The following is a 10,615-nucleotide window of genomic DNA, read 5'->3' on the forward strand; positions in this document are numbered from 1 at the left end:
ACTTGACAACAATCTCCCCCTACTAAAATGTACATGGAGACTTGTTCTTTATATATAAATTGGATTTGATTGGCATATTAGTCTTCTTTCTTGTCATATATTGAAAACCTTTTAAATATACTTTCTTGTCTACATGTGTTGCTCCATCCTCTGTTATTGAAATACCGGTTTCTTCTCAAACCACCTCTATCGATGTTAGCATGAATATTTTAACGGCATTTTCCATCTTATGTTAGCATGAAACTGGCGGGCTATTCCACTTTTTGGGTGGCAAGGAAAAACAAGCCAATGTGATACTTCACCGGATTGGAAGCGGCTCAAAAGGGAGCGGCTCCAACAATTAGCATGGGAGTCAACTCTGAAAAAGGGTTCAAACACCAGGAAAAACCAAATCAACGGAAAATTTGCTCCGCAGATGTTTTGCGCTTTTGTCCGCTCGCGGTGACACTGGAGCTGTCAAGACAAGCCAGCAAGGTCAAGGCTGGGCATAATAACAAACTCCACAAGTCTCTGGCTCTGCCACTCGGCACAACAAGGCCAGCAGCTGCTTCGCATCTTCTCCTCCAACCCCCTTCAGAAAAAAAACAAAACTTGCATATTTTCTCTGCGTGCTGGCATATTTCAACCGACACCGTAGCTTGTGCTAATCAAGACCAGAACTGAATCCAAGTTGGTGGGATTAATTGCATCCCGGGAGGGGAACAGATGTCTGACGTGCTGCTAATTAAAACGCACGAGAAATTTAGATGTGAAAATCATTCGTCTTCCTCTTGTTCCGTGTACGTGTGTGTGTGTGTGTATGTGTGTGTGGAGCAAACCACAGCAGTCGCTTGGATGGCGTAGCTAGTCATTTCCCACAGCCTTCTAATTGAATACTTGGCTCTATTGCGGAATGTCATCCTGGCTCTTCGCGGCTTACAGTTGCGCTCGGAATGGAAAAAGAGCGCAAAACGTCATCCTGCGAGGCACTCGACAGCCTCCGTTCCCGTTTCCCACATCTCCCTTTGTGACATGCTACGGTCAGGTCCATAAATTTTGAGACCTCACAATTCTCAATTTATTTTCGCCTCGAAACACGACCGCAATGGATTTGAAATGACACAGGCAAGATGTGCTTTAAACGCAGACTCTCAGCGTTAATTTGAGAGCATTTACGTCCCTGTCAGGTGGAGGCCAATGGATTCTGAAGTGTTTTGGGCTGTATGATGATCTGTTCCTATCCAGCCAATGCGTTCAAGACTTTTTGCAACTCAGTATTCAAAAGTCAAACGTTGATGTAGGATTGTTCATTTGTCCCATTACTTTTGCTGCTTTCAAAATGGGAGCACGTAAACAATGCTTTGTAACTGCAACACTGTTTACCTGATTTGGATGTAAATGCCTTCATGTTCAAGTCTGCGGTTAAAAGCACTCCATGTTCCTTTCATTTCAAATCCATTCCGATTTTGTCTACGGACAAAAAAAAAAAAAAGGACAATTGTGTCCATGTCTCAAGATTTATGGAACAGACTGTTTCTAAATCTTTTGTGGGTTGTGTTCAAAATCAATAAGGATCTGTGAAAAATGTTTGTACATAAACCTGTGAATAACCAAATCTCCCATTCGGACATAGGCGTCAAACTCCGGTCCTGGAGGGCCGCTGTCCTGCATGTTTTCCAAGTCTCCCTGTTGCAACACACCTGATTCAAATGATCAGATCATCACCAATCTCTGCAGAAGCCTGACGTTGAACCTCTTCATTTAAAATGAGGTGTGTTGCAACAGGGACGCTTGGAAAACATGCAGGACAGCGGCCCCCCAGGACCTGAATTTGACACCTATGCTGCATTAGGACAACAGGCCCTGAAATGTGTCCCAAATGGCTGCTTCGCTTCCTGACCTTTGGTCCTTGAGACTTTTTTTTTTTTGTGTGTGTGCTCCACTCGTGAGAGAACCGCATGGCAAATGTCACTTCTATCTGTGGAGTTCGTGTCGTCGGCAAGTTTTTTTTTTTTCTTCAAACGTTTCAGCGACCACTACGGAGTAAATTTGGATGTGTTGGATTGTCACCAGATTGCACTTGTGTACAAATCAGATTAGGATTCTTATCATTGACCTCGTGCTTTCGAAAATGTTTGAATGGCGTTTCAAGTATGTCAATGAGTTGAAACGGCATGCATTCCATTCCCCTCTTCTGAATGATCTTTCACATTGTTATCTTTCGTTTTTCTTCTTTCAGGATGTGACGATCTTACTTTTTCTCCGGGTAGGTGCTTGTTTTTTTTTTTTTTTTTTTTTTTTTTTTTTTTTTGGTGGTGGGGGGTGTAGGGGTGCTCGGTCGGCTAAATATGTGCTTGTCTGAAGAGAAGGTAAGGCAGTCGCTACTTTTAGTGGTGCGCGCGCACACACGCACGGACAAACATTTTTTTTCTTTTTTTTTTTTTCGGGGGGGTGGTGATGGTGTGCCTGTGCCTGGCAGCACACAAGCGAGCGCACAGCGGTGCTTGCACGACTTGCAGATGTTCCCGGAGCGAGTGGTAACTTTGTGAAAAGGTCCCGACAGGAAGCCAGACGCCGGGTTACAGGAAAAGGCGACGTTCTTGTTACTTCCCCGGTTGTTTGTTTGTTTGCTCGCAGCGGGCCCGGTTATCGGTCTGTGGCGCTCAGCACAGGCCGAGAGACTGCGCGCAGCTTGCGGACTCGGGCGCCGGGACGAGCCGCCGCGTCCTCGCCTTCGATCCGCTTTGACGACTTGACACGGTGAAAACAAAAGAAAGAAAGAAACGGGGAAAAAGTGGAGCATCCGAGCCTCCGTTATGGGGTGCGTGCACGTTCTCATGTGCTTTTCACTCAGTCAACTTTTGCTGGAGCTTTCTCTTGCTGCAGGGAAATTTGGTGAGTGGCTTTTCATTTCATGCAAATCGACGCTTTTCAGAATGTTTTGGACGATGTGCAATGTGTGGCAACTCTTTGCACATCAGGCCTTGGCAGCGGTTTGGTAGTCTGTAGAAGTTGCGTAAACAAATAAATGAGCGAGACGAGAGAGAAAGACGTTACAAGATATCCATGGAATCGAATGCTGGTGAAGGTAGTTTACGTTTTAGTCACCATGGCGCAGCTGGATGTGGCCTGCTAATCAAACAGCAAGCCTTGGCAGAGGTTAAGTGGCAAAAAACCCCCAAAAGAAATAGAACCCAATTTCCACCAAAGTGCCTTTTAGGTTATTTTTTGTTTTAGTCACGATGGCACCATTGAAAGTGGTCAGCTAATTAAAGAACACGCCTTGGTGGAGGTTGCAAAATGTCATTGCTTGACCTATTTCCAATAAATTAGAATTTGGTGCTGATCCAGACAATTATCCAGATTCATGGCTTTATTCTGCCATCAGAAGTTAGAGGCGTTTGGTTAGCTGGTAAACTAGTTATTTAGGTATACACAAAAACATTATGCATTTCCACAAAATCATATTTTGCTGCTGATTCAGAGATTTATTTTATGGAACCATTGAAATTTAGGTCGGTAGATCGGGCGGGAGAACCCCCCCAAAAAACCAAAGTGACCAATTTCCACAAAATCATACTACAGCGGCACCAAACCAGGGCTTAAGTTTAATGTGCTCTGGGGAGTCAGCACTAGTTTAGTTCACGAGTTAGTCAGTTAGCTCGTTAACTCAGGCAAGGGTGCAGATCCATGGGAAGTTACCAGAGGCTAGTTGCTTTGCTAGATCGCTAGGAATGTCCAGAAAATTTCATTTTGGTGCATTGTGGCCTGTTAACTCAAGAAACTGGCCTTGGCAAAGGTCAGTTACGTAGCTCGCAAACACAAAATAATCAATTTCCACCAAAATTTGCAGATCCGGAGAAAGGTGCAAATACACTGGAGCCGTCCTTTGCTGCTGGGGCACATGGTAAGTGGCTGTCAAGTCAATGCAAATCAATATTGGATGGATAGCACGTAACTGTAAAGTATTCACTTTCCGAATGGCTCTCAATACTTTTTGTGAACACCGCAGTTTTGCCTGTGAAATTATCGATTGTGTTAACCGACGTTGTGAACGTGCCTTCAGAAAAACTTTCCGGCAAGTTACGAGACTACGGCCTCATGGTGCCGTTCAGCACAGACGCCCATGGCCGCTTCAAGTCTCACGTGCTGTCCATGGATGAGGAAGGAAGGAGGAGGAGGACGAAGACCCGCAGGGTGGCCCGCGACGCCCCCGAGGCGCCCTCCTCAGGTTCCGAATTCTTATTCTTCAATGTCACCATCTTCGGCAAAGAGCTGCACCTGAGGCTGAGGGCCAACCGGAAGCTGGTGGCCCCCGGGGCCTCGCTGGAGTGGCAGGAGGACTTTGAGGCCGAGGCCGAGGAACACCTGCACGGCGACTGCGTGTTCACCGGCGACGTGAGTGACATGCCGCACGCCACCGTGGCCATCAGCAACTGCGACGGACTGGTAAGCCCCGTGTGATTTCCTTACAGGTAGCCTGCTAAACCAAACAACAGGCCTTGGGGGAGGTTAGTTAGTGAGGATATTGCAGAAATGACCATCCATTACTACCACAAGCAGTTTACGACGATTGATTAATAAAGATACAGGGACTTTATTTTTGTCGGGGTCGCTATAGCTACATTGCAAGTAGCCTGCTAACCATCGAACAAGCCTTGGAGGAGGTTAGTTCGCTTGGATTATGCAAAAGAGGGCAAACATTTCCACTAGATCTAAATAAAAGTAACAGTTATTGTTTGCGTCACGAGGAAGTAGCCTGCTAACCAAAGAGCCGTGGTGGGTGTCAAAAGAAAACAACAAAACCCACCAAGTTGTGTTTTTTTTGGTGAAGGTTCAGATACAGGGCTTTGTTTCTGTTAACTGCATAAGAAGTAGCTCGCCAATGAGAGCAAACGCCCCTTTCGAGTCATTGCTATTGTGACATTCGAATTAGCCTGCTAACTAAAGAACAAGCCTTGACGGAGGTTTATTCGAACCAAACGAGGGCCTGCATGTAAGTGTTTGTGTTTTAAAGCATGTCGACGTTAACCCAGTCAACGGGTGCAAACTTATGTTGCCGAAGTACAACGCTAAGTAGCACCCACGTTAATTAGCTCGCGACACATGGCGTTTAATTATGCACAGCGTTAATGACCGCTCACGCTAATTAGCTCCTCGATGACACCCAGATGGGCTTTGTACACTACAGTCGAAATTGCTTCACTGAAACAAATTCATTTATGGAATCGATTTAATTGTAGCTCAAGGTCTTCAATGACAACCTCTTGCAAGGTTTGGAAACTGCTTTCATGTTTTCGCAATTCAAAATTTGAACGGGAGTTGCGCTATGTGGCGTTGTCACAGATTACAGCCAATCAAAATGCGCATAAACGTTGTCACAAGCTAACACAGCCGGCCGTCATCCCCGCCGCCAAGCCACGCAAATACATTTCGAAATACAAATACCTGTCACCTCACACCGGTGACCTGCCGCTTACTTGTCAACTGCAATCTTAAAAACAAAACAAAACGAAAGGAGAAGAAAGCACAGATATTACAAATGGACCGAGGAAAACCTCATCAGAAAAATGAACACTCAAGTCAAGTACGCAGCCCGAACGTGTTTGTACTTGTTTACTTTGAGGGCTTGAGTCACACTTCCGTGTGGGTCCTCTCACATCCACGCCAACACAAAGACGGACGGACGTGTCTGTGCACGCAGGGCTTTTATTTATGCGGGATTCCCCCCCCCCCCCCCCCCCCCCCACAAACATGCGGTGTCATAAACCGGAGAGGGGGCACCCATCGTCCGGGCGCACCCCAGCCCAGTGGGGCCCGCCGGGGTTTTTTTTTTGGGGGGGGGCCCCCCCCCCCCCCCAAAAAAAGGATTGTGTCTGACTGATGTGTGGAAGGGCGCGTGATAAAAAGGGAGGAATGCGGGCCTCTTCACACCTGACACGCTCTTGTGTTGTTTTCAGTTCTTCCCTCCCGCTTTGATGAGCGAGGCCGATAGAAATGGAAATCGCCGGCAGATAACCAAGTACAAATGCTTACGGTCGATGTTGTCAGGTTTTAAGAAATGAAGAGATATGCATAGTCGAGAAAAATCTTTGTCACCGTTGTCCCCAGCCGGAATTGGACGCCAGAGGTGATAGACCGTCACGTCAGCATCCGTAATGATAAGTCACATTCGGGATGCGCTTCCCATTCATGTCGCTGCCGTTGCGATTGGTGACGTCGGCGCCACGCCGGCTGCAAGTAGCACGCACAGCTGCATGGCGACACGTCTGTTTGTGTGCGACCGCTTCAAAAGAGGAGCGAGCCTCCTAGCAACAGGTTGCCCCCCAAACGTCTGAGAATTCATCCTCCCGCTTTTGCCGGCAGTCACACCATCAATATTATACACGGCAAGACTTCAAATCTGATACAAGAAGGACTCAAGCACTAATCCCCAGCTGCCATGCAATCATTTCCAGGCCACGACTGGCTGATCGCAGGTCCTGCTCATGTCCGCGCATTTATTTATTTTTTCCCTCCTGGCGTATTGATCGTATTTGTCCTCATTCAAGGAAGGACAGCTTCAATGTCCAAAAGTTCCAAAAACTTAAACATTATCATTATCAACTAACAAATATAATAAATTTATCATTTATAAAATATAACTACGGTCTGTCCTGTAATATTCCATTTTTAGATGGGGTGGGGGGGCCTTTAAGGGGCGTGGTCGAGTGAGTAATGCCAGGAGCTGGCTGCTCTGCGTGAGCATCTGGGGCGTGAGTTGTGGCTAGCAGCAGCTCCTTGCAAGTGTTTGCATTTTGTATTTGTCTGTTTGCCCCGTTTAAGAAACGTCTCAAACAGCCTCTGGCTCTCCTTGCCCACATGCCAGGGCATAACGGGACCTGAATTGCTCACTTGAAGCGGGGCATATCTGAAAGTGGCTCGTAGCGTGCTTTTTTGTTGTTTTTTTCTTGTTTACTGGAGGTATTCGCCGCTTCTCCTGCAGTTTGCCTTGTGTTTTCTCTGAAATTAGGCCCTGTAAATGTCAGGCTTCAAAGTGGTTGCTAGCGCAGTGAGGAATTTAGGGCATCGGTGAGGCCAAGTGTGTGCGCGCTGCGTTTGCGTTTCAAGCAAGCCGTCAATGGCCTAACGTCAGTCCCCGGAGAGGGCTGCTATCCTTCCAAAAGATTCGGATGCTTTTCTCTGATTTTAATTTTTTTTTTTTTTTTTTTTTTTTTTGCAGTCGTCGATACAAATTGAACTCGGCGTACTTTTCAAGTCATCAAGTGTTTGGAGAACAATTTGGAATGTTTTTTTTGATCGCCGGCAATGGATTTCAGTAACCTCCTCATGACTGTTTTCTGTTTATTTCAACCGAAAGTGATGTTTTGATTTTTGGAAGAAGAAAAACTGTTACCATTGGGATGTTTGTTTCAAAACATTCAAATGATTCCCTAACAATTGATGACTTGGAAAATTACGATGAGTGCCTTTTGCGAAGATGAAAGTCAGAGAAAAGCGTCATCATTTGCAATGCGGTGGCGAGTAGCCCGTCAGTGTTGACGACGGTCCAAAAGTAGCGTTCGTTCATTCATTCATTCATTCATTCATCTGGTGGTGATTCTGCCCATGTGTCCATTCATGCGCTCAAATGGTCCCTGACAGCCCCGCAGACTTAACGTCCGTCTGGTTCTGTGTACACTCTGCTCCTCTCTCCAGATGTTGCCTCGCTTTCCACCCCCCTGATGAAATGCCGAGGAAGTCTTACTTGGCATTTCCTGCAGTCCACTTTTTGCCTCTGCGCCGCTGTCGGACGTTTTAGGATGAAAATATGTCTTTGGGGGGGGACCCATTGTTGTTCTCCCCCCGTCCCCCCTGCTTTTATGGGTGAAGGTTGCGTGCTGGGCAGTGAGAGCCTGTCAGCTGTGAGAAAATAGTCCAAGCTTTTCAATCTGTTGGTGAAACTTATTGTCTTTTGTAAAGCTCAATTTCAGCCTTTTCGAACAGCCCAAATATGGAAAAGGGGGCGTGGCTTCCTGCCAGGCCCAAACCGCACACGCCCACACACCCAAGATTGGGTTCAGGTGTGGGAGTGCAAAGCCGAAACCAGATTCTCCCAAGCGCAGCTGCTCCTCTGCACCCGGAGGCTTTTTTCAAACCAATTCATTGTCCCAAAACTTATTCTCCATAGATTGTCCGCTTGCTCGACAATCTATGATGAACCCCACCCTGTGTGGGAAGCCCCCGGCGTGCTCCGGTCGGGCATCGGCGGGTATGAACAATCGAGGGGAAAGCAGAATTCCCTCGAGTGCCGCTAATGATTCAAGCAGTGTCATGCGACACGGAGCCCATGAGCAAGCGGAGTCCAGCTGGAGACAGGAAATGAGCAGCTTTGTCTGGGTTCTGCGCCAAGATGACGAAATGAAGGTGTGGGCCGCTAATGGGACCCGATTGTCTGCGAGCGGACGGAACAGCAAGTATACCACAACGATTTGAGCCGTTTGCGTTCAATGCAACGGCATGTTTGCACCGTGGTTGAGAGAGGAAAGTCATTTCATCTGTGCTCTATGTTACACACGGAGCATATTTGACAATAAAAGCTGACTTGACGCCGCACAAGTCGACTGGAAAAACGTTTAGGGTATGTCGTTGAGTTCCATATGCAGTTTGGGTAACCGCAGTTTCTCTTCCCCCCCCCACCCCCCCAGTGGAAAAACTGTTTGCAATTGAAGTCGGTCAGAAGAAGAATCCCGCTGACAAACAAAAACACGACTTTTTTTGTTTTTGTTCTAACAATGAGACTGAGGACCGCAAGAAAATCGGCTGCTAAAGTTGCGTTCAAATTGTTTTCGTTGTTCACTTGCCGGAAGGCACTTGCGCAACCTTGCCTTAAGTGATGCAATTGCAGTCAAGGCAACAATGTGAAAAGATGATGGGGTCTCTCTCCCCCCCCGCCCCCCGCCTTGAGTGACTGCTGCAGTTATCAGAGGCATTTACCTTCACTTGAGGAGAAAATTCAATTCATTTTGCCATCATCGGAAAGTTCGCTCTTTCCGATGATGGCAAAATGAAAGCCCTCGCCATCATCTGCCATTCAGCACAAAGCACAGAAATGCCCAGCTCAAGTGAGATGGGTCATTCCAAAATTACACGTCTACCTGCGTCACTAGCCCTCAAAACCCCCTCGAATTGGCCTTCGCTCTAATTGCCACCCTTTCAAGTTGGGGGTAAGGTGGAGAGAGCGAACGCACTCATTTCAAAGCCTGTTTCTTATTTTTTTTTTTTCTGTCTTTCTTTACTTTCCAGGCAGGCCTGATTCGCACAGAGAGTGGCGAGTTCTTCATTGAACCCCTCGAGAAGGGCCGGCAGGACGTGGAGGTGAAGGGCCGCGTGCACGTGGTGTACCGCCACTCGGCCGTCAAGCGCGGCGACGAGGTCCACAATGAAGGTGAGGGCTGAAAAACAACAGATAAAAGACCATCGAGGTGGTGTGGGGGGTGGGGGGGGCGTGTCTTTAGTGCAGACCTTCATGACTGACAGTCGCAGGGGTTGTCGGAAAGTACAATGATCACATGACGGCAGGGAAGGACAAAAAGAATGGCCAATATAATACACGCAAAGGATGGACACTATTTTTTTTTTTGGGGGGGGGCACACAAAAATCAGTTTCAATCATCAATAGGGAAGGAAGAGCTGTGGAAATTCTGCACCGATTCTGACAAGGAGTTAGGCGAACTGAATTTATTTTTTTTTGTGCCCCGAGCTAACGAAATTGGATTTGGTTGGTTATCATTTACAGGCTTTTGGCTTTGATCTAGCTAGATAAACCCTGAAAGTAAAAGACGAATACCCGGGAACAAATTCCACGGGGTAGAGGCCGCAAATAAAGGAAGACAGACGGCCTGATCCTTTGAGCCGCCTCGACTGGCTTTTTTGTGGGTTCTGGTTTTGACATGGAAAGGTAAGCCCTTGACAGTCTGATGGCCATCCGTGAAAAATGACCCGCGGTGAAGTAAAAACAAGGAAGACGCGCGCTCCCACAGTCCTCGTTTGTAGGTTATCCTTCCAAGAAATGCACGGGAGGAGCAAAGGCAACGACCGCAGACTGTACACGCTGATTCTTCACCTTTTTACCTTTTTTTTTAAGGCCCCGACAATCGATGTCACAAAAACGGTAACTTGCTCACAAAGCAATAATTCCTGGCACTGTGATGCTTTTTTTTTTTTTTTCACAGCCTTGCAAGGAAAAATTACGGGGGAGTCAAATTGCTGCAATCAACGATTCAATTTGGGTGGACGGCAAAGCAGTTGCATGCCGTCAATTTCGTTGTCGACTTTTGACGCGTTCCGCATTGATGCTCCGACTTGGCGATTTATGAAATATTCCGCTGACTTAAACTCTCTCTTGTGGCCTCCCGTCTTTCCGCGGCAGTGTCCGACTACGGCATCGCCGACCTCCCGGCCGCCGTGGACCTGCTCCGGCGCCAAGTGTCCGAGCCGGAACGCAAGCGGCGCCACGCCAAGAAGGACGACTACAACATGGAGGTCCTCCTCGCCGTGGACGACTCGGTGGTGCGATTCCACGGCAAAGAGCACGTCCAGAACTACGTGTTGACCCTCATGAACATCGTAAGTCGCTCGGGGGGGGGGGGGGGTG

General features: G+C 47.5%; 1 protein-coding gene across 5 annotated transcripts in view; it reads left to right on the forward strand.

The window, feature by feature from the left end:
- Window positions 1–2,623: 2,623 nt before the first annotated feature.
- The window catches only part of adamts14 (ADAM metallopeptidase with thrombospondin type 1 motif, 14), a 23,186-nt gene continuing 15,194 nt past the window's right edge, over window positions 2,624–10,615 (forward strand). For 3 of the 5 annotated variants that reach the window (XM_019874531.1, XM_019874532.1, XM_019874533.1), the window contains exons 1-5: window positions 2,624–2,874; window positions 3,833–3,886; window positions 4,046–4,428; window positions 9,265–9,406; window positions 10,391–10,587. In XM_019874531.1, coding sequence (XP_019730090.1) covers window positions 2,796–2,874; window positions 3,833–3,886; window positions 4,046–4,428; window positions 9,265–9,406; window positions 10,391–10,587 — 855 coding nt within the window. In that variant the 5' untranslated portion in view covers window positions 2,624–2,795. Of the gene's footprint in view, window positions 2,875–3,832; window positions 3,887–4,045; window positions 4,429–7,934; window positions 8,386–9,264; window positions 9,407–10,390; window positions 10,588–10,615 lie in introns of those variants that run through there. The other 2 variants (XM_019874534.1, XM_019874535.1) reach the window with 2 other exon arrangements.

The sequence above is a fragment of the Hippocampus comes genome, unplaced genomic scaffold (genome assembly GCF_001891065.2).
Source record: "Hippocampus comes isolate QL1 unplaced genomic scaffold, H_comes_QL1_v1.1 scaffold279, whole genome shotgun sequence".
Classification (NCBI taxonomy): Eukaryota; Metazoa; Chordata; class Actinopteri; order Syngnathiformes; family Syngnathidae; genus Hippocampus; species Hippocampus comes.